General features: G+C 43.5%; 1 protein-coding gene across 1 annotated transcript in view; it reads left to right on the plus strand.

Moving 5' to 3' along the window:
- The window catches only part of SYN2 (synapsin II), a 273,091-nt gene that overhangs the window by 241,793 nt on the left and 6,707 nt on the right, over positions 1 to 24,591 (plus strand). The window contains exons 10-11 of the mRNA XM_003762453.4: positions 3,228 to 3,377; positions 19,082 to 19,142. Of these exons, the coding sequence (XP_003762501.3) occupies positions 3,228 to 3,377; positions 19,082 to 19,142 (211 nt within the window). The remainder of the gene's footprint in view (positions 1 to 3,227; positions 3,378 to 19,081; positions 19,143 to 24,591) is intronic.

Consider the following 24,591-nt stretch of genomic DNA (forward strand, 5'->3'; position numbering starts at 1 on the left):
TGCTGCCCACTACCTTGGCTACTTCTCTCTCTCTCTCTCTCTCTCTCTCTCTCTCTCTCTCTCTCTGTGTGTGTGTCCCTCCCTCCCTCCCTCTCTCTCCCTCCCTCCTTCTCTCTCCCCCTCTCTCTCTTTCTCTCTCTCTCTTTTTCCCTCTTTCTCTGTCTGTGTGTGTATGTAAATATGAATTCTTACTAGAAGCTCAATGACAATTTTGCCCCAGATTAGAGCATTGAGGAAATATTGGGGGGAAATGCCACGAGAAGATAAATTGGGGGAAAAGATACAGGGGAGAGCAGCAAAGAGATAGGAAGAGAAGATGAAGAGGTGAAGGGAAGTCAAAGGGATAGGAATGGGGGGAGGGTAATAAGGACAGATGAAGAAGGGAGAAAAAAATGATGCAGAAATAAGGGGAATGAAAAGGAAGAGTAGATGAGAAGACAAGCAGAATGACAGAAAAGAAAAAATGGGAAGGAAAAATGAGTTAGACAAAGATGTTCATGGTAGTGGTCGTGACCATTGATCGCCCTTAGGAATGGATGCCTATTTCTATTACTGGCAGAGTTCTTAGGCCATTTATTCTTCTGAGCCTCTGTCCTTCTAGGTTTTGAGGGATCTAGTGGTGCCCTACAATACCCATTGGAGTGGAGAGTTAGAATCCTAAAAGAAGTTTGGCAGAGAATTGAGGCATGGTTGCTTTCTGTCTTCCTGCCTTTTTTCCTTTCTCCCTTTCCCCCTTCCTTCCTTTCTCCTTCTCTTCCTCCTTTCCTCCCTTTCCCCCTTTTCTTCCCTTCTTCTTCCATCCTTTCTCCTCTTCCATTCTCCTCTTTCTTTACTCCCTCTCCTTCCTTCCTTCCTTTCTTCCTCCCTTCCCCCCTTCCTTCCTCACTTTCTTCCTCTTTTCCTTCTTCCCTCCCTTCCACTCTCCTCTCTTTCTTCCTTTACTTCCTTTCATCCTCCCTCCCTCTCTTCCTTCTTCCCTTTCTTTCTTCTTCCCTTCTTTCTTCCTTCTCTTCCTTCCTCTCTTCATATATACTGAAGAAAGAAAGAATAAAAACTCCCAGGGTTGTTGTAAAGATCAAATGAAATTTCATACTAAACACCATGTAAATGTTAGCTATTATCCCATAATGTATATGTCTTGGCTACACCACTTCTCACAAATTAAAGAGATGCTGGAGGTAGAAATGCCTTCTAACTGCCAAGTGCCCTATAAATGGGAGTTGCTAGTGATGAGAAAGGGCTCCTGCGATGGACAGGGCTCCAGTCCTGGTTCATGAGCCCTCTGCCCTCTTGGAATGCTTTTTGGAGATCTCTGTAAGAGGGGCATCACTGGGAGACTTCAGAGGCAGCCAGCTGGCACACTGGATTTAGCCTTGAGTCAGAAGGACAAATCCGGTCTCAAACACTTACAAACTGTGTGACCCACACCAAGGCACTTAACTTCTCTTTGCATCAGGGTCCTCGACCATGAAATGGGAACAAGAATAGCCCCCACCTGTAGGGCTGTTGTGCGGTTAGATGTGTTAATATTTATAAAACACTCAGCATAGTGCCTGGCACATAGTGGGCACTCTATAGAAAGCTTATTCCTTTCCCATTCCCCTTCTTTCAGTGAAATACTTGATGACTGGAGCCTGTAATACAGACGTGGTAGTAAGTGTCTCGACAGGGTTGATGTTCATCTGTTTCATCTCAGTAATAACTGAACTGACCATCAATAGAGGAAACCAAGAGAGGTCTTGGGCAGAGGCTCCTCCTTCCAGCTGCTCTTCAAAGAGTCAGGCTCTTCTGATGGCACATTGTATTCCTCCCAAGCACAGAGGCCACTTGGGCTCAGCTCAGCCCTGTCGCTCAGTGCCATACGCTGCCAACAGTGCCACTGTGACATGTTGACTCTTTAATGCCCATCCATCCCCAGCCCAAATTGGGCACAACCTCAGAGTCCAGAGTTTGGACCAGCAGGGAGAACTGATGAGCCAGATTTCAGCTCAATTTAGGAAAGAACCCTCTAACCAATCCCAAGATAGATTGGGAATTCTTTGTAGAGAGATCTAATAAGAGATTGAACAGTCACATGCCAGGAATATTATGGAAATTGATCTTTCATTTATCCAGAGGCACCTGTTACATCTTTTGTTGTCATTGTTCAGTAATTCAATCCTAATTCTTTATGGCTCTATTTGGGGTTTTTTTGGATCGGCAATGACCCTGTCTCTTTGGAGAGCAACTAGAAGGATCCTCTATCCAAATTGGTCTCTTGGTTTTCCCTCTTAATTATCTGCTCAGACATTGCTGAGATGAAACAGGAAAATATTGACATACCATCAAGACTCTAATTACAGTGTCTGTAGACTGGAGGAGTTTGCCATTTTTTTTCCAGCTCATTTTATAGATAAGGAGACTAAGGCAAATAGGGTTAAGTGACTTGCCCAGAGCCACACAGACTTACATGCTGGCATTCTATCCACTGAACCACCTAGCTACCCTTCTAAGTTCTCTAAATTGGTCACCAAGAATAGGATATAGTTTTTAGTTTATATGTTAAAGCATTTCACTAGAATGTAGGAGTTCTTAACTTTTTTGTGTGTATGTCATGGACCCCATTGGACAACCTGGTAAAACATACACATCCCTTCTTAAATAACATTTCTAAATGCATAAAATAAAATATATAGAATAACAAAGGAATATAATTATATTGAAGTAAGTAATCAAAATTTTTAAAAATAAGTTCATGGACCCCTAGTTAAGAACTCTCACTCTGGGTGATGTAAAAACAAAAGATAGCAATAAAAATTCATTTAAAAAAAGGAAAAGACTTTTAATAAGAATTATTTAGTTAAGAAATGAAATAGCGTATAAGGCAATGAACTCCCTGTCACTACAAGTGTTCAAATAGAAGTTGGATAACCACTTGTCAAAAAGTAATTTCTATCTAAGCTGAGATACTGGAATGAACTAACTACCTTTTGGGTCTTCTCCATTTCTAACCTTCAATGAGAATTCTTGACCTTCTTTATACCAGGGCCCCCCTTGGCAGTCTGGTGAAGTCTCTATATACCTTCTCAGAAAAAAAAATTGTTCTTAAATGCACAAAATAAAATATACCAGATTGCAAAGGAAACCAATTATGTTGAAATACATACAAAGTATTTTTAAACCAGTCTCAGAAGGCTAAGAACTGTTGATCCGAATCTATGAACCTGTGCTTTTTTTTCTTGTGTCAGGTCATGGATTGTGCAATGCCTCTAATTGGAGAACACCAGGTGGAGGACAGACAGCTAATCACTGAGCTGGTCATCAACAAAATGAACCAGCAGCTCTCTCGGACCCCTGCTCTGTCTCCCCAGAGACCCTCAACCACCCAGCAGCCTCAGGTAAGTTTTGCTTCAGAGGGTGGTTGGAGAGTCACTTACTGATGAGCCTCTGGAGTTGGGCTCTGCTATATCTTGTATTAGTGCCCTCTCCCTACAGGGTCAAGGTAGGGGAAGCCGATGTGTAGGGTTGGTGGGACTAAGGATGCTCACTGATGGACTCAAGATTCCACAACGGAACTCTTGAGGCTCTTCTATTGTCTCAGTAGAGTATTTTATATCATGTCATTATATTATACTACATCATATCATATCATATACATTTATATCATGCTACATCATTTTTATTATATTATGTATCATATCACATTATGTCATATTATAATGTTCTTACCAGCTCTGAGGGGTTTCAGATACCCTGAAAAGACCACATTCTAGGGCAAGGGTGGGGAACCTTTTTTCTGCCAATGCCATGTGTATATTTATAAAATCATCCATAGTCTATACAAAATTATCAATTTAAAAAGTCAAGCAATGGGAGATTGTTGTACAAGGAGCTCGTCCTTGCCTGAGGTTGCCTTGATAGGGCCAGACCAAATGATTTCATGGACCACAGGTCAGATGTTCCTCACTCCTGTTCTAGACTTAACTCAGAGAACTGGGGGGATTTGAATCTCCCATTGGCTGGGATGATTTGATAAGTTCTAAGAGGGAAGGGACAACTCTGGTGGTTTAAGGATGGGAAGTAGAAACCTAAACCACACAATCTCCTCTTTCCTAAAGAAACCTCTGACCCTTCCCAAACCCTCTCTAGGTGAGTAGTGAGTAGAGACCTTCTGTTGCTTCATGAGTTGCCAGTGTTGAGTGTCCCAGAGCAGACCTTCACATGCCCAAAGATGCTTTCCTCAGGGGAAAAGACATCTGGGGAATGGTTCCTATATATAAACACAGATGCTAAGATGTCTCCTCTTCCTCTGAGCTTCAAGCCATTGGAAGGGGCAGTGCTAGGAAACAATGACACTTCTTTATTGCTAGAACCATCTTCTAGGAAACCATCTAGAAAAGCTATATTCAAGAAAAAAGGCTTGCTAGTGGCCAGCCAAGAAAGCTGGCTCTGAGCTCCCAAGGGCCAACTGAGCTCTGACACAATTGGACATTATCCAAATATGGCAGCCCCCAGCAGCCCCCCTACTCTTCCTTGTAGCATCCCATTTTTTCTTCAGATAAGCATGAGCTTAAGGAAGGCTTCATATATTCCATCAAGTTACGCCTCTGGTGTCTGGTTTGCATTTGGGTTACTCCTACAGAATGAGAGGCTTTATCTCCTTGAAAGGGATTTCAGATGTCATTCAGCAGGTAGGGCCATTGTTATATGTCAAAGGGGGGGAGAAACCGATTCTGTCAACAAAGGCTCTATCATCCAATCAATCAATAGGCAGTAAATCCATGCTGTGGGGTAGATACTGTGCTAAGCCTTCAGGATAAAAATACATAAGTGATCTAATTGCTGTCTTCAAAGAGTTTGCACTTTGCCACCCTAAGTGTCAGAATGGAACTTAGAAATGCCGTTATATCGTATCATATGATGTTATATTATTCATGCATTTCAATTACATTTATTTATCTGTCCTCAAGTTCTCTCCCTGCCATAAAATATAAATTCCTCAAAGACAGGGAAAATCTTTTTTTTAACTCTAATTTCAAAGACTTAGCTATTTTTACATACATACATACATATATATATATATATTTATGGATATTTTTTATAAAGGTAGTTTTTTATGGATAGCTCCTTGAAAATTGGTTTGTTGTAGGGATTCTGAGTAAGGAAACTTTCTATCCATGCAGATTGGCAGGGACTCTGTAACCTTAAGTACTTACATTAAAAAGATTGGTCAATGACTTATGAGAGATCATGTGGTCAGTACGTATCAGAAGTGGAATATGAACAGTTTTCTCTACTCTAAGTCAGCTTTCTGTCCATTACACCATCCTGATTTTCACCTTGCCCTAATTAAGTGATTAAGTGAATTAAATTAAATGCAATATTAACTGGGTCACTTCACCTGCTGGGCTTCATAGGATCATAAATTTGGATCTGAGAAGGACCATAGAGGTCATTAATACCAATCCCTTTATTCTTACAAAGATCAAGACTCCAAGAGGTAAATCACTTGCCCAGGCTCATACTGCTAATAAGGGTCTAGGGTGGGATTTAAACCCAGGATTACATAATTTCCAATCCAGCATATGCCCCTTGCTTCCTCAGTTTCTTCTTCTGTAAAACGAAAGACTTTGGAATAGAGTGTGTCCAAGTTTCCTGCACCAAAATGCCATGACTGCTTCTTTTCTGCAAAACGAAAAAACTAGGGGTTCAATGTTCTCTGATGCTCCTTTCCCATTGACATCCTATGATCTTATGTCTTTGTGATCTAAAGTTCAAGTTTTGGCATTTAAAAGAGTAAACCCCAATTTGGGATTCTGTGGGCTCTTCTCTGGCCCCATTTATGTGGATCATTGCCTTTAACCAAGATCCTGTATAAAGGAGGTGCCATAGGGAGTACCCATGACCAGGTTTGGGTGGTTGGCATTGATTGGGTGCCCAGGTTCTCCAGACCTCTGAACCAGCCCTTCATGCCCACAGCAGTATTACCTTCCTGATAGCCACCATACTATGAGCAGACCCTCCTGGCTCTCTGACCTTGGCTCAGAAGGTCCAGGTTCACTACACCTTGGCCAACCTCTAGTTGGCCTTTTTCTACAAATGTACCTCTTGCCAAAGAGCCAAAAATCCATTCCTTACCATGTTAGTCATTAGAAAATTACAGCAGGGCAATTAGGAGAACAAAGCTTAATTGCTTCTCAGAGAGGCAAGCCTATTATTACAGCATTGTACTTAACTAGAAGTGATGAAAAGACTTTCTTTCTTTAAAGGGGGGGGGGGGGCTTGCCTATAGTTAGATTTCATGATCTTGGAGCCATATTGAGAGAGGCCGTGGGCTGGGGTCTGTCACTCAGTCCTTCTGTGACTTTAGGGTGTCTGTTAACATTTCCTGGTCTCAGGTCTTTGGAATTTGTTTGTTTAAATTTAATTTTTAAAGTGTTTTGCAGACAGGTATTGCTGTTAATATTTATCATTGCTGTTTTTGCTATGTTTAAAATAAGAGGATTGGATTAAGTGACTTTGGAGGATCCCCTCCACCTCGGCCCGTTCTAATGTTTTCACAGTGGCAGGTACTTAGACCACCTGGTCTCTCTCACATGGCCATTTGTAATAGACCTCTTAGGCTGAGATGGAAACCATTTCTTCCCTTGTTCTTCCTGCCCTCGCATCTGGGAAAAGGGCAGAATCGGGGCCAGAAGTCACCCTACAATGGGTATATGTCCCCTAAATATCTGTTTGCCTCAGTTTCCTCATTTGTAAAATGGAGATCACAAGAGCATCTGCCTGGCAAGATTGTTGTAAAGATCAAATAAGATATTTGTACTCGTAGGTGCTACAGAAATCATTATTCCTTTTCCATACTTGAGGATACCAGGCAGATGTTTTCCCATTGCCTGTCACATGCCTGAAATCCTACCTTCAAACTTTGGGTCTTGGAGGCTCTGAAGTTTAGGAAAATTATTTCAAATAATCTCAAATAAGATTAGAGCACTTTGCAAATTACTAATTGTTATCATTAACATAAAATGTGAACCCCTCTGGGAGAGTGAATATCTTAAGTACCAGGGTACAGAGGAAAGAATGTGAACCCCAAAGATCTGAGTTCAAATTCTGATTCATCTGGTTAATAATCCTATGCTCTCTACCCCTCAGTTTCCTTATTTGTTAAATGGGAAGGGGGTGGGCGGGGAAGGGTTAGCCTGCTCCAGATGCCTTCTGAGGTCCCTTCTGAATGGCTGATCCCTTATCAGCTCACACTTTAGTGTGGATTAATGCCCCCCACCCCTTTCATTTCTGAAGGGAACAAGACCAAGAGCCTTCCGTTCTCAGTGTGACACTGACACCTGCTGGCCAGCATTGGTGTCAGCTTGCCTTCTCTTAAATTTCCATCCTTAGGATTAAGTTTGCCCTTCCCCAGGCTCTCCCTCCCCCCCCCCCCCACACCCCCCCCCAACACCCCCCCCCACTCCTGCTCTGACCAGCTACCCCTCAGTTTTCTCGGCTGACAGAACAGAGGATTTTAGAGTTGCTAGGGTCCTTCCCCTAAAGCCCTCTTCCAGGAAAGATATTTGTACTAGATCTGGTATATTATAGGAATCTGAGTTCAGATCTTGCCTCTGATACTCGGCACCCATCTACCCTTGGCCATGTTACCTTAATTCCTAGGCCCTCAAGTTCTTACTCTTTAAAATGAAGGAGATGGTCCGGATGGTCTCTGAGGCTCCCTCCCAGCTCTGACCCTCTGAACCCCAAGTCCTTATCTATCCCACTCTCTCTCCCAAAGAAGTTAAATGGCACCCAAGCTTATCTAGGAGAGAATAACAGAAAAGAAGACCTTGGATTTCACTCTTTCTGATGTCTCATAAGAATGGCTTTTCCATGTGAAAGAATAGAAATCACATCCCCCTACTGGTTGTTGAATATAGATTCGTTTTACAGATGAGAAAACTGAGGTCTGGTTAGATTTAGGGGTTTGTCCAATGTCACACAATTAGTAGCAGAGAGAATTCCAGCATATGTCCCAACCCAATCCCTTCCCCAACGTATCATGTTGTTTTTCCTTAAGGGAGTATTTTCACTTTCCTAAGGGATTCTCAGAAGCCAAAAAAATTTAAGAGCCAAAGGAATGAATTCCTAATGGTAGAATTTCAGACAGGAATATAAACAACCTGAGAAAAGTTTTGAAGGAGTGAAGGGTACCCCTATAAGGAGATGTACAGCCACATACTGTATATTCACTTATGGGCCATATATGGGGGCCTCCAATATATAAAAGGGGTAGCCTTTCCCCCATAAAAGTCCCTGAAGAATGTTGATAATAATAACTACCATTTATATGGCACGTCCCAGAATTCTTTAATATCTTTAATATCTGAAAAATGACTTTTGGTATGCCTCATAAATTGCTCAGATGTTTGCAAAACATTAAATCATCTCATTTCCTCCTCACAATAACCTTATGGGATATATTATTAATTCCATCTTGCAGATCAGAAAAATAAGGGTCAGAGACATTAAAACCCCTGAGCACAGTGTTGGTACCAAAGGCAAAATTCAAGCACATGTAGCAATTTCTCTGCTTCAGCTAGAGTCTTAAGACAGCAGGTGGGATGTCCTGACTAGACCTTTGGTCATCCAAATACTATTCTGAGTGCCCCAAGGGAGATATCATGAGCTGGACCCTTAGATGGGACCTCTGGGGACGCCAGAAGTCACAAAGGCCTGAGGAAAAGGAGAAAGAGGAGGGAGGAGAGGAGAAGGAGGAGGAAGAGGAGGGAGAAGAGGAAAAGGAGAAGAGGAGGAGGAGAAGAGGAAGAGAAAGAAGAGGACAGAGAGGAAAGAAGGAAGAAGAAGAAAAGGAAGAGAAGAGGAAAAAGAAGAGAAAGAAGAGGAGAGGAAGAAAAGGAGGAAGAGGAGAGAGGAAGAGAAAGAGTAGAAGAGTATGAGAAGGAAGAGAAGAAAAGGAGAAACAGGAGGAAAAGGAACAAGAAGAGGAGAAGGGGAGAAAAGAAGAAAAAGGAAAAGGGGAAGAGAAGAAGAGGAAGAAAAGGAGAAAGAGAGGAGGAGGAGAAAGAAGAGAAGGAGGAAGAGGAAAAGAGGAAGAGGAGAATAGAAGGAAGAAAAAGAGAAGAGGAAAAAGAGAAGAGCCAGGAAGAAGAAGAGAAGAGAAGGAAAAGGAAGAGTAGAAGAGGAGGGTAAGGAAAAATAGATGAATGAAAAGTTGAAAGGGAAGAGAAGAAGGAGAAGAAAGAAAAGGAAAAAAAAGGAGATGGAGAAGAGGAGTAGGAAGAGTAGAGGATGAAAAGAAAGGGGAGAAGAGGAGAAGAGGAAGGAAATTAGGAAGAGGAGGAGGGAAGGAAGAAAAGAGGAGGAGGAGGAGGAGGAGAGGAGCAAAAGGAGGAAGATGAGGAAGAGAAGAGAAGGAGGAATAAAAGGAGGAGGTGGAGGCCAGTGTCAGGGCTTCAGAAGAACTGGCTCATCCAGAGAGTTGGGGCTGTACATGCTCTGGGAGAGCCAGCAGCCGGAGCCTGGAGCCTAGGAGGACCTTGAGAACTTGCCAGAGCCGCCGTTCCTTTTGCCAGAGCTGAACCTGTAACCTTCAGAGGGCATTCTTTCACTCTGCCTCCCTCTCCCCGGGGTCCTGGGCCCGGGGATGGCCGGGACTCTGGGAGTCAGCCAGTCCGAAAGGTCCGGCCTCAGCGTCCGGCCAGGAGCCCGGCCTCTTTCCCGGGCCAGACCCTGGGACCCTTTCCTAATTTCCTGCCTTGAATACTGCTGAGCCAGCACAGGGCCCTTCCTTTATGGAGGGAGAATGGGTGGGGGTGGGGAGGGGAGGGGGCATCTGGCTTCAGACCAAGACTCAGCAGTTGACTCACTCGGTGTCTTTCCTTCCTCCGTCAGTGCGGCTGGGCCCCGCGTCCTGCCGGGACCTCAGATAGGATCGAGACAACAATTGAGCCTCCCCCTCCGGCCGGCCTTGGTTGCTGATAATTGCAGAAGGAGAAGGGCCGATCTCTGCTGTGGCCCCCCCCCCTCCGCCCCCCAGCCCCACTCCCTCTTCTCCCTGGTGGGCTGGTGGAAACTCGTTTCCTACCCAGTCTCTTTGGCTGGACGCTGGGTCCCCTTCCCCTCCTGGATCCCCTGGGGAGCACTGAAAAGTTCATAGTTTCCATGAGCAGCTTCAGTCAGCGGGCCTTGAGTCCTAAGTGATTAGAGAAGGCCGGAAGGGCCTGGGAGCACGGTGTGACGACCAAGGGAGTCCGGAGGTCTGGATTCTAATTCCAGCTCTGCTCCGGGCTTGAAAAGTGTCCAATATCACACCTTGCAATCAAGTCACTCCTCTGGTTTCCTCTCCTGCAAAGGGAAGGAGTCAGGCCAAGGATCTCAAAGTCAGTCTCCTCACTTTAAGCGTCTCCCGGGTGCCAGGCTCTGGGTTAAGTACTGAGAATACAAGGAATACTGGGAATACTGTTCCAGCTCTAAACTTTCTGGGTCTTGTGACCAGATTATTTCATCCAAACCCAATCACTTTACAAATGAGGAAACTGAGAATTAAATGCTTGATGTGACACAGGGAATTCATGGACCAGCATCTAAGCTCCTGTTTTCCAGTCCTCAGATCTATGGGAGGAAATTCTGATTGAGAATGGAAGATGAAGGTCATCCCTTGGAAATCCTGAGTCTAGAGTTCTCTCTTATAATATTTAGGAAACTCCAGGTCTTAAGAAGACCAAGGCAGAGCTCTACCCAGGTCTGGGAGGGTGGCTTCTACTAATGTGGACTACCTCTTCTTTCCGGGGGACCCTTCAGGACAATCTGTGACACCCACTTTTCTTGGGTCCTCTCCTCTCTGCCCCCCAATCTATAGAAAATAGTACCATATTTCTTGTGCCCAATAGGCTTGGAAAGGCAGAAACCCTTCCCTCTAGGAGAAAGGAAATTTTGCCTTTCCTCTCTGAGAATATCCTCTCAAGTCTCTGATTATTTTAGTTTTGGAGTGTAGGTGAGGTAGATTGAACAGCTCCCACACTATACCTCTGCTTCTGTTGAGGGCCCAGCTGTGACCCTCTGGATACCAGAACCCCCTGTCAGGGTTGGCATAATACCAGATGGCTCCAGGCCCAGCAGCCAAAAATATCTCCCTCATTTCCTTTCAAAGGGTCTGCAATCCACTATTAGAAATTCATTCCTTTGGGTCTGAGACTTTAGGGGGCCTTCTCAAAAATGCAAATAACGCTGAAAGAGGAAACACCTTGAGCCATTAGGAGCTAAGACTTCAGCCCCTGAAAGCAGGACCCTGGAGAACGGGATGCAGGATGCTCCAGAGGGCCTGGGAAGGGAGGCGGGAAGGTGCCAATTTACACTTTGCTGACTCTCCAGTTTTACCCTTTCCCTCTGCCATTAGAACTGCTCAGAGCTCCCCGGAGACTGTCAGCCTCCGCTCCGATCTCCAGGGCTCCCGCATCCCTGTCTCACTCTGACAATCACCAATCTGCCAGGGCTGCCCAGACCAGGAAGGCTATTTAGAAGTGGGGCCAGAGGGCATCCAGCTTTTGTCCCTGGTCCTGCTGGTCTATGGCCTGGCCTGCCTGGTGCACATCCCGAGATGCTACATGACATTGCCCACCTGTTTCCTTGGGCCTTGGCTGAGAATCTGACCCCCAACCTTGCCTCCTGTGCTTGTTGGGTTCCATTCTGTTTTCCTTAGGCCTTCCTGCCTGACTCAGACCTCTGAATCCTGACCTTCAACCTATAGACAGCCAGACTTTAATTAACCTCTGAATGTAGACTACTACCTACATAGCTGGGCTCCAGATCATGCATGTATGCCCTGATTTTTCCTCATCAATTTTGCCTTTGGGACTCGAGATAATCATACATCTGCTAGGAAACGAATTGTTGCTCCTCTGCTCTTCCCCAGTAGCATGTGGTACTTTGGAAAGAGTATTAGTTTTGCAGGATCTGAGTCTAAATCCAACCTGCGATATTGTGAGATCTTAGGAAAGCTGCCTACCCTGCCTGGGAGTCACCTATAAAATGAAGGGGTTAGACTAAGATGGCTCTGAAGTCCCTTCTAGTTCCACATCTGCAATCCCATGCTCTCTAACCCAAATACCTTCCCTCTGGTCCTATTATGGCATTCTCTGCATCCTGGTACTAACACCCCACCTTTTGTCCTGGATCCGGAGCATGGGGAACGGAGCCAGGATGGAAATTCTCATTCCCACTGTCCAAACCACCCTTGGACTGTTGTCTCCAGGAGGGATGCAGGGAGGGAGATGTGCTCCCCAGGAATTGATGTTCTCAGGCATCCCTAGGACCAAAGATAGAACCTTGAGGAAGCCAAAGCCCAGAGGGGAGAAGCCCAAAGCAGAGAGAAGGAGAAAGGAGCCAGAAAGTCTCGGCCTGGCAATGACCGGCCCCCTGAGGAATGCTTCCCCCTCTCTGCCCCCCCCCCAGAAACCTCCAGGACACAGGCCTGATGGAGCCCAGGGGAGGCCGGCAGCTCCCCAGCCTGGCCATTCCCAGGCTCTAACTCTTTGGCTGCCCTGACATTCCCCGTTTGGGGATTAGAAAGGAGCTCATGATCTCAGCCCGTACTCAGGGCCTTCTGTCTCCCAACCCCTCACCTCCAAGCCTGTCCTCAGTGTCAGAGGGCAAAGGAAAACTAGAACAGAGATGGAGCAGAGTGACCAGGGGTCCCAGGAAGGGCTCGGACCTTGAGAGTTAGAGCCAGCTAGTACGGTTCCCTCATTGTATAGCTGGGGAAACTGAGGCTGAGAGAGGACACCAACTTGGCCAGGATCACACGACTAGGGAGTGTCTGAGGCTGAATTTGAATTCAGCTTTTCCTGACTCCAGACCGAGACTCTATCCACTGAGCTACCTAGCTCTCTCTAATATATAGTAGGTATTTAATAAATGCTTATTTCAATTGTCCTGAAGTCAGGACTCCTGAATCCGAATTCCTCTATGTGACCCCCAGGCAAGGCAGAAGCTCTCTGAGCCCAAGATCCGCCATCTGTCAACTAGAGCTAAAGATATTTGCCTTTATCTACCTCAAAAGGCTCTTGGAAAAAAAAAAAAAAAAAAAAAAGCATATTATAACCAGCAGCCTGCCACTTCTTCCCAGCTTTGTAAAAAGGGGCTATTACTACCTGAAATTCTACTACCTCTCAGTCAGCCAGCTTTACACCTAGAAAGAGGTGATCTCTGAGTTCAACTCATTCTTAAGGTTAAGAAACCAAGATTTGACCATTCAGGAACAACACATTGTCTTTTTGTTACAGCTTCATTCCTTGCAACATGAAGAGTGTAGACTTTCCTGGTTAAAGAGACCTTAAAACAGGGAAATGGCAGGAAGCCTGGGAAAGAACTGAAGGTGAAATTCAGCTTATCTACCACCTTTATCTTGGGCCAGCCACTTGTCTCAGTTTTTCCATCTCTAAAAGGCATAATATGACTCTGAGACCCCTTGCCACTCAGCATTAATGATCTTAAAATTTCTAGTTTCGTCTCCCACCTTTTTTCTTTTTCTTTTTCTTTCTTTCTTTCTTTCTTTCTTTCTTTCTTTCTTTCTTTCTTTCTTTCTTTCTTTCTTTCTTTCTTTCTTTCTTTCTTTCTTTCTTTCTTTCTTTCTTTCTTTCTTTCTTCCTCCCTTCCTTCCTTCCTTCCTTCCTTCCTTCCTTAAGCAATTGGGTTAAGTAACTTATTTAGGGTTACATAGTAAGTGTTAAGCACCAAGTGTTATTCCCACTGTGCCATCCAACTGCCCCTCCCAACCTCCCACTTTAACCTGAACATCCCTGGACAGTACTCTGTCTCACTTAGCAAGCTCAGTAACCTTATGGGGCAGAACTGGACAGTTCTGATGCTTATTCCCCATGTGATCTTGACAATGAACCCCTCTGACTTGTACTGTTACAAGTTTCCTTCTAAAGTAATAAAGTTGAGCTTTATGCTCTAGCTCTAATTCTTAGAATTAGAATGGTCTTCCTCACGTTGAGCCCCAATCAATTAAGAAAATATTCCTTAATGAATGAAAGAAAAATAATTTGTTAAGTGTTTACAATGTGCAAAGCACTGGAGATACAAATAGAGCCATTCCCTCTTCTCCAAGATAACACAAATGGAAAGATTCAACTAAAAATGGGAAAGCTCCATGATCTTTAGGGAGCCACAGCAAGGTAGACAGTCTTGCCTCTTGTTCTGGGTCATTTCTACTGATAAAATTCTATCCCTTGCTCGTGTGAACCATTGACAGTGTCCTCTAAGTGTTGGGCACTGTGCCCAGTGCTGGGAATGCAAAAGCAGTCAAGAAAACAATTCCTCTTCACAGGACACACTTGCCTCTCGGTATCCACAGCACAGAGTACAATGCCTGGCAAATAGTAAGCACTTAATCATTGTTTTTTGTTACATTCTAATGATAGAGATGAGCACATATAGTGTAGATGACATAAATATACAATTAATACAAATATGTATGATGTAGTTAAATAGAAGTTGCCCTCTTGCTTCTGGGTCCCCTCTTCCCTGCTCCCATCAAAATAGTTATTCTCTGAGAGAGGAAATAATTAAATATCTCATCAGACAACACTCAGAGATTAATTGGTCCAGAGCAGCAAAGATGGACATCTGGGGGAGATGAAATCAGAGGAGATGGACATCTTGGGGAGATTGGCATTAGGGGAGATCTTGCTAAGAGAGGAGAAAGATACAAAAAGGAAAAATAGGTGGGAGACAAGAGACAAACCCACACTTTCCAGGCTGGCAAAAGGCCATTGTGGATGACAGCTCATGACCCCATGAAAGTGTCAGTGCTTCCAGGCAAAGTCAGACAAGGACTTTGCTGAACTCCAATATCCCTTTCAGGGCCATGGGAAGACTAGCCATGTATTCGCCACATATCTTCCCCATTTCTGGGAAATACCAAAAAGCCACCTGAAAGGGGCCACAGCCCTTCTTGTTGACCACTAGCCTTGGAATGTATAGTTTGAAGCCTTGGAATTCAATGACTTGGGGCTGCATAGTAGGAGATCTGTTCTCACAGACTAGGATATCCTTTCTTTAACCTGACTTGATACAAAGCTGAAAGGGCAAGCTGGATGTTCTAAATCCCCATCTGTGACTGACTCTGCCCTTCCAGCACCCAAGCTGTATGAACTTGGGCCACCTCTTAATTTCTCTGAAGCCCCTCACTCATACCCAAAGTTTGTTTGACTGAGAGGTTGAAGTCTGAGATAATCCCAGTTTCCATTGTCTGAAGTCTTTTCAACCTTCTTGTGGATTATCCTTCAAAATCTCCTTTAGACCTATTATGATTCAAATAACCTCAAAAGCCTTGGAATGGAATGAAATGAATGAAAAATCATATTAAACATTCACTACAGGCCAAAAATAATCAATCCAAAATATCTATTAAGCTATCTACATAATCAATCAAAAATATTTACTAAACTAAATACCAAAATCAATCAAAAATACTTATTAAGCTATGTACCATAATCAATCAGAAAATATTTATTACGCTACCTACTTGCCTAGAAACTGGAGATAAAAAGATGAAGCATGAGACAGTCTCTATTCTGCAGGAGCTAAAACTCTTTCCAGACAAGGGACTTCCCTCCTCTGAAAGAAGAAAACAACTCAGAAAACTCCCTCAACTTCTTCCAGTGGATCATATAGACTTCTTCCTGCAGATTAGAAAAATGACTGATGATATGTGCTCTCAGGGAGCTTATAATATAATATGGCGAGATAAGACCTCATGCAGGAGATAACTAGAAAACAAAGTCAGACCATATGCAAAAGATCGAATCATAGAATCTAAAAGGTGAGAGGAATTTGGGGAGTGATCTAGTCTTTCTTTGCTCTAAATGCTGGAATTCCCTCAGTACTGATGACTAGTTATTGGGCCATCTCCCAAAGCAGGCCATTCCATCCTTGAGTAGCATTGTTACAAAATCTTACTTATATTGACTACAAATCCAGTTTGTAGTGTGTGTGTGTGTGTGTGTGTGTGTGTGTGTGTGTGTGCGAAAGACTATAAGGAATTTAGAGGAGATACTATAAAGAATAATCATTTTGAACTAACTGGAAGGGAAGGCTTCCTGGCTATTGGAGAATTTTATTGAGGTTTTGGGAAAGAATAAAATTTAGCTCAGTAGAAAGGAGGAGAGAGGGTATTCTACTTACAGAATTTTAGAATGCCTGAGACAAAGGGTACCTTAGAACAGAGAACAGAGAATGTTGGTACTAGAGAAGACCTCAGCAATTACCTGGTCCAGCTCCCTCATTCTGAGATGTCACTAAACAAGGAAGATCAAAATGAATAGAAAAACAGATAAAAAAATCAAAGTTCCATGCTTCCTCAAGAACACTGACGATTTCATCCGCGGTGAAGGTGTGTGTTGGGAAGCAGTAAATTTGGGGCTCTGGTGAAGATTTATAAAGCCTTGAAAATTAGGGCAAAGAATTTGGATTTGGAGTGAAAAGCATTAGGGCACCACTATAGGCTTATAAGTGGGGGAGTGACATAATGAGGAAGATGTTTAAGGAAGAGTTAGGTGTTAGAATAGATTAGCTGGAGAGAGGCTGGAAGCAGAGGCCATCTAGATGGAAGGACAAACTTATCCATGTGTGACTTGATGAGGGCTCAGCTTCCAGTGATAGAGAGGAGAAAGTGAATATGGAAGACCTTTGAGGGAAGATTGATCCCCTGAATTGGGAGGGGGGGGCATTGTCTTGACTTTAATGGTTGGAAAGAAACTCATTTCAGACCAAGGACCTCAGAGTCAAGTTTGTGTGTCCTTATCATGATTGTTAAAGTGGTTGGTTGCTTGCTTTGGCCTGTATGGTATAATGTAATATATAATATATGGCAATAGTATAGTATAGTGTATTATTATTATATTATAGAATATAGTATAGTATAATATTGTATTGTATTGTGTAGTATAATATAGTATAGTAAATATAATATAATATAGCACAATGTAATATAGTATAGTGTAATATTGTATTGTATTATATCATAATATAGTATAGTGTAATGTTGTATTGTATTGTATCATATAATATAGTATAGTGTAATATTGTATTGTATTGTATCGTATAATATAGTGTAATATTATATTGTATTGTATCATATAATATAGTGTAATATTGTATTGTATTGTATCATATAATATAGTATAGTGTAGTGCAGTACAGTATAGTATAGCATAGTGTAGTTTAGTATAATATGGTATAGTATAGTGTAATATCATATTGTATTGTATAGTATAATATAGTACAGTATAGCATAGTGTAGTATAATAAGAGTATGGTATAATATGGTATGGTATGGTGTTTAGTGTGTATAGTATAGGACAATATAGCATAGCATAGGATAGCATTAGATAATACAATATGATACATATAGTATGGGTAACTCAGTGGTGCTGTGAATACACAAACCTGGAGTCAGGAATAGCCTGAATCCAGGAATACCAGGAATACCTTAAAATCCAATCCCAGAGATTTACTAGCTATGTGGCCCTGGACATGTCCCTTAACTTTATTTGCCTCAGTTTTCTCATCTGTAAACTGAGCTGGATGGAGAAGGGAATAATAAACCACTCCAGTATCTTTGCCAAGGAAACCTCAAATGGGGTTACAGAATCAGACACCACTGAAAAATGATTAAACAGCAGCAACAACAAAATATTCCTTCAGATGAGACTAAGTTGAAAAGTTAAACAATTATTAACCCCTTAGTGTGGATATGTTTATCACGCCCTTTTCAGGTCTCAAGATCTTGAGAGAAGATTTTTGTAGGATGGAAAGAAGAAAAAGAAAGAGGAAGACAGAGAGGGAGAGAGAGACAGACAGAGACAAAGAGACACACAGAGAGAGACAGACAGACACACAGAGAGACAGAGAGAAGAGAAACAGAGACACAGAGACAGAGAAAGATACAAACTGACAGACAGAGAGACACAGAGAGATGATTGATCGAAAGTTCCAGACACAGGAAGGGAAGAATGGGCAAGCGAAGACAGAGCTGGGCAAGAAAGAGTAAATGGGTTCATAAGCAGGTCCTGTATATCTTCAGGATGCTGAAGGAAGAAACCACATTTTACTTACAGGTCCAGGGTACAAATCCACACTCTTTTTGTCTTTCACTGTTGGAACATTCGTTTATTATGCATCCAGAGGACGGTCCCTTTTCCAGGTCCTCTCTTTTTCCTTCTTTCCCTTCCTCCCTCTCTCCTTTCATTCCTTCTTTCCTTCCTTCTTCCTTCTTCCTTCCTTTTTCCTTCCTTCATTCATTGATTCCTTTGTTCCTTCCTTCCTTTTCCTTTTTCCCTCCCTCCTTCTCTTAGGATTGGAGTCACCAGTCCTAAAGTAAAATAGGACTTTGTTCCTGCTAAAAAATCAATCAGAATTCCAAGCGGATCTGCAGTCATCATATTGCATAAAGTAGTAGTCCAACAGAGCAACATGGCTTTGAGCATTTTTAACAAGCTTAAAAGCCTGAGGAACCTAGGAACAAATAACTATTCCCAATAATTTATTTGGGTTTCAGATCTCTTTCCCAGGGAGTCTTCAATCAACCCACAGGTTGGACTTGATCCCTAACCTGTTTCCCCTTTCCCCAGATGAGCCCAGAGTTGAGGAGCCAGGCCCAGTTCTGAAATGCTAGGTCTACTTAGGGTTTGACACAAGTAGTGCTCTTCTCCCTTCAGGTTGTGCTAGGAGGTTTGTGGGTTCCTAGGATTGCAGGGTTAGCACTAGAAGAAACAGGGGAGTCAACCTGCCCCCGACACTGGCAAAATTGAGGAAATACCCTCAAGAGAAGAAAAGAAATTAGATAGGGCTAAGAGGACTGATGGCCCTAAGGTGGGAGGAAGTCTAAAGGTTGAAAAATTGGGAGAGGGAATTGTTACCCAGACCATAAACCTCCTCAACTCATGATCCATCAACATCCCAGAGGCCTTTTGAACATATGGAGAAGGGAGGACCAAAGAGGGAGCTTTGGAGTTCTTGGGGGTGACGTCAGGGCTGGTGGGTGTTCATGGTGGTGATTTTTAATTTGTCTCAACTTTTTGTCTTCCAGAGTGGGACCTTGAAGGATCCGGATTTGAGCAAGACACCCCCCCAGCGCCCCACCCCTCAAGGTTGTTTACAGTATATTCTCGACTGTAATGGCATTGCAGTAGGGCCCAAACAGGTCCAGGCTTCCTAAGTGTTTGTTAGCACATTCTCCTTTCAAAGCAGAAATTTCAAGCCAAAAAATGAAAAAAAGAAAGGAAAAAAAATGAAAGAAAAGGAAAGTGAAAAGGAAAAAAAAGGCACCCCCTTCCCATATCCCATCTCAGTGCTCTTTTTCTCTGCTGATTGGACTGGGTGTTTTTCCTATGCAGTATCAGCTCTTGGGTCTGGATGTTTTCTTGTTCCTGTCTGTGCTTGTAATGCTTACTTATGTTTCTCTGTATAACTTGTGATTCAGGGCTGTTTGTCAACAGTGTACAAAAGTGACCACAAAAAACACAAAAACATTGTGCCTCTCCCAAGTCCAGGGTGGTTGTATCCTCTGGATGCATGGACAATATTCCAGATGATCAGGGGCCACAGGAGCGGTGGGAGGCTGGAGGAAGTGGGGAGCGGACACACAGTGGGATGTCCAAGCCAGCTCCCCCACCCCCGGCCCACTCCCCGCACTCTGCCCCGGGTTCTGAGCGATAACCCCTTTGCTTACCTCTGTGAGTGTGTGAGCTATTTAGTGAGCCCTGCCTTTCTCTTTCTTTCTGCATGACTAGTGTAGATAGAGGTTTCAAAGACTTTCAAGGTCGAATTGCGCTATCTCTGTCCACTGACTTCAAAGGCATTCCTCCTTTTTTCATTTGCAAACATTTGTCATGATTTAAGTTCCTCAGTATCTCTGACCCTAAATTTCTTTCTTTTCTTTTTTTCATTCTTCCTTTCTACCTTCCTTCCTTCTTTCCTTATTCTCTCCCTTCTTCCTTCCTTCCTTCCTCTCTCCCTCTCTTTCTCCCTCTTTCTTTGTTTTTTTCTTTCTATTACTTCCTTCATCCCTGCCTCCCTCCATCCCTCCCTTTCTTTCTTTCTCTTTCTTCCTCCCTTCAACCTTCCCTTCATTCTTTACTCCCTCCCTCCTTTTCTTCCTTCCTTCTTCCTTCCTTCCTTCCATCCTTCCTCCCTCCCTCTCTCCCTCTCTCTTTCTCCTTCTTTCTTTGTTTCTTTCTTTCTATTCCTTCCTTTGTCCCCGCCTCCCTCCATCCTTCCCTTTCTTTCTTTCTCTTTCTTCTTCTCTTCAACTGTCCCTTCATTCTTTCCTCCCTCCCTCCTTCCCTCTCTCCTTTCCTTCTTTCTTTCTTTCCTTCTTCCTTCCTTCCTTCCCTTCCTTCCTTCTTTCTTTCCTTCCTCCCTCCCTCCTTCCCTTTCTCTCTCCCACTTTCTTTGTTTTTTCTTTCTTTCTTTTACTTCCTTCCTCCCTCCCTTTCCTTTTCTCCCTTCATTCCTTCCTCTATTCCTTCCTCCCTTCTTCTTTTCTTTCCTTCCTCCTTCCCTCCTTTCCTTCCTCCCTTCCTCTATTTCTTTCTTTCCTCATCTTTTCTTCCTTTACTTTCTTTTTTTTTTAGTGATGAAATGAGATATAAAGAAAAGGATCTTTCCACAAACTGATTCTATATCTCCTCTCTCTGCCACAGCCTCCCCCTTCTTTTGTTTTCTTTTCCTTTTCTTTCTATCATTAACCTAATTATAGCTCCAAACTCAAAAAACTGACGTGCAATATCCAAGCAAAATTGTGAGTGTTTCCTGTGTGCGGATCTTGGTTCCGCTAAGTCATTCTTCTTTGTTGTCATTGTTTCTGAGTTGATGGTCTGTGGGCTTCTGTGGAACTGGGACCAATCTATATTTCCTCACCCCACCCCATGCCCCAGCTCTCCCTGCCTCTGGAGATGAGCACTTTACTGAACAAAAAAAAAAAAATGTTGAAAACCTAGGCAGTCCCCCAGCATACATTTACTCATTCACTCTGCCTCCCAGGGCACTGCCAAATGAGACCAAATCTAAAGCAAACCCACTTCTTTGGAGTGGCTACACTGCCTGAAAGAGGGCCCTTGGCTTGGCCCCCCATTTCCCACCTCAAATCCCTAATCACCCCCCCAAAAGAACAGCGAACCAAGAATTCTATCCCAGGAGAGACCCCCTCCTTTGGGAGATGAGACCTTGTTATGTCAACTCCTCCTGCTCAAACTTGAGCTTGTACATATTAAGGCCAGCACCTCTAGAAGAAAGTCAAAGGGGGAGAAGTGAGATTTCTCTAGAGCCATAGCTGCTGATGTTGCTTTAATAAGTCTGCTTCAGCAATGGGAGCAAGCTCCAAGTAAGGGATGAGACCAATATTACAATAACCTAAGTCTTGTCTGGAGTGTCCCCAACAATTCTCCATCCTCTGACAGGGTTGGGGACAAGGCACAGTAGCATCAGACCACCTGTTGAACCTCCTCTGACAGAACATACTATTGTCTCTGAGGCTTTCACGTCAACCCCTTGGCCTTGGAGTCCATGATAATATTTCCCTTCCAGAGCCACAAGAATCAGTGATCTACACTTGAGGGCCCCTCTTTTGGATTCCCAAGTCTAATGGATAAGTTGGACCACTGGTGTTACATTTCTATGAGTAGTCAACAGATATTTCTACAATAAGGGCCCTTGTCCTATTTTCTCAGTTTATGGTATATTTATATGTCATGGGAAATGGGTTGGATGTCACTGTGTGTGGCCAGTGGTCTGTCCCTTAGATCATAATTATCCTTTTGTCTCTCTGTGTGTATATATATGTATGTATATACACACACACACACACTTTGGGGGGTAGTATAGAATCAGATGCATAAATACCTCCAGATCCCATAGAAGGGAGTGAAGAAAACTATTCCCTGGAGGGAGGAGTACATCTTTTGGTTTCCTTACTTTTCTGTCTAAATGGCGGTGCTGGCGATGGTCGGTGGGTGGTGCTTGTCTGCATGTCAGTGTGAACATTTACAGGTGCTTTCCACGTGACATTTGTGAGCCATGTATGCAAAGTGTAAAGTGGCCATTTGAACTCGGTCAGGCTGCAGATTGTGACCTTAGCAGAAAGCCTCTTTCTTAAGAGCAGGGAGGAGGCGCGATTTCGGCCGCTCCCACCGAATCTCAGTGGATGGACCAGCCTGACTGTCCTCTGCCCGTCAGTTAGCATGCTTAGGGACAACCCCATAACTGTGGGTCGAGGGACTATCTTGTCACAGTGTAGGATTGCTGTCCAGGTGTTTGTACCCATTTCTTTTCTGACTGTTGTCCCCCTTTCTTTTGTACTGATCCAGCTGAGAGAGTCTCAGCCAAATGGTGGAAGTATCTGTGTGACTGCAGCATCTCTCTTCTGTGAAATCTCTTGTACAGCTCAATGTGTAATAAAAAAAAGTTACATCTGTCTTCAGTGTAAAGTTGTACAGTTTATGGCCCTTCGAGCATGTCTGTACAAGTGTGAGGACTCTGAGTTTTCGGTGCTGGTTGAGGGAGGCTGAGAAGGCAACCCACGTTGTTTTCAAAGGGAGTATGTTGAGGGGAAGAATGCCAAAGTACCTCTCCTACCTTTGTGAAGTGAAAACAAAAGGATGAACAAGAACGTGTTTGCTGATAGACAAAGGAATCTCCTAATTATCTAGAAGACCGGGTAGAGCTTTCTTTTTGGAAACATTTGTTTTGAACTTGGAGCTTCTTGAACTTACCGAATTTTTCTTTGAAGGTTCAAAAGGGCCATCTATGGAGGGTCAGTGTCCGTTCGAGGTATTGACAAGTGGGGGAGCCATGACTTGTGGCAGAAGGATGGATGGCAGGTGCTAGAATAGACATGGGACTAACTCAGCATTGGTCCAAGAGCACCAGCTGTCTGCCATTTTAAAAGGCTGAATTACAGTGTCAGTTCTTGCCTCCTGATGCATTCCTCCAAGCCCATTCTCTCCCAAGGGTTTGTGGATGAAGATGCTGGCTCTGGGGTAGAAGAGTCATGGGATCCTCATCCTGCATGATTTCTGGGCTTCCTTCCAGCTCTAAATCCAGGCTGTATCCTCGGAACAGGGAACATCTTATAATCATCAGACTTAGAACTGGAAGGCAGTTTAGAGACCATCTCTTTATTCTATAGATGAATAAACTGAGGACCAGAGGATAAGGACTTTGCTCCAAGCCCAGTTTCCTTGACTCCAAATTTGATTATCTTTCCAATAGCTTCTCAAAAAGAATTGAGGCATCTGACCATGGCTGATGCACTTTTGGCTCCCAGACTGGACTGGCTACTTCAGTTAAATGTCTGTCTAGGTATTTACCTGTTCCATTCCATGGAAAATGTCCAACTGTTTTCAATCTATCCCTTTCTCTGCCAAATACAATCTTCTCAGCCATCAAGCTGACAAGGGAGTTCTGGCTCTTGGGAATGATTGGTTTTGAGTTTCTTAAATGAGAGGAGTGAGTTGACTCTTGCCAGCCTCAACCTCTCCATGGCATTTCCCCAAAACATACCAAAAATGCTGGTTGATGAACCAGCTGGGCAAGGTATCAAAAGAGCTAGGAAAGAGGGTAATATGGATACCGCATGAGGCTGTCAAACTTTCTGACTACAAACTGAAATAGTCTTAAACAATGAACAATCGTAACTTAGACTTAATAGCTTTCCTAAGCATTTCCTCATCCTCACAACAGCCCTGTCAGATAGGGAAAGTGGAAGCTGTGGATTTTTTTCTTCCTATATTACTGGTGGTAAGTTTGGGACCAAAGGAGGTTAAGTAACTGATATGTCTGAAGTCACAAGGAGAGTCAATGGTATACTAGAACTCAACTGGTCCATACTCCCAATTCCATATTCTCTGATTCCTTCATCACCCATGGTATGTGGAACGCCTAGATCTCAGAAATGGTAGGAACCTTGGAACTCATCTAATCCTAGCCTCTCATTTTGCTGATGAGGCAAGTGAGTTTCCCCAAATTTCATTAAACACCTACTATGCGCCAGGCACTGTGATAAGTGATAGGGATGCATAGAGAAAAAAAAAAGAGTTCTTACCTTCAAAGAACTTACAATCTATTGAGGGAATTAACAAGCAAACAACTATATACAAATGATCATATTCAGAATAAAGGGAGCCAGAGAAGGCAGTGGGCAGAGATGTGGGAAAGGGGGAATTCCAAATGTGAGAAACAGGTAGAGAAAAATGTCTGGAGCTGAAAAATAGAGTGTTTTGTTTGTGCAGGCTGGTTTCACTGGATCAAAGAGGATGTCATGAGGAAGGTGGAAGAAGACTGGAAAGGTAGGAGGGGGCTAGCTTCTGAAGGGCTCTGAATGCCAAATAGAGAGTTTTGTATTTGGTTCCAGAGGGGATAGGGAACTACTGGAAATTATTGAATAGTGAAGCAACGTGATTGGACCTGCAGTTTAAGAATCACTATAGTGGCTAAATGGAAGATGGACTGGAGTGGGGAGAGATGAGACAAGCAGACCCACAAGTTATTGCAATTCAGGTGTGGAATGATGAGAATCTGCACCAGAGTGATGGCAGTGTC

Source organism: Sarcophilus harrisii, chromosome 1, assembly GCF_902635505.1.
Source record: "Sarcophilus harrisii chromosome 1, mSarHar1.11, whole genome shotgun sequence".
In the NCBI taxonomy this organism is placed as follows: Eukaryota; Metazoa; Chordata; class Mammalia; order Dasyuromorphia; family Dasyuridae; genus Sarcophilus; species Sarcophilus harrisii.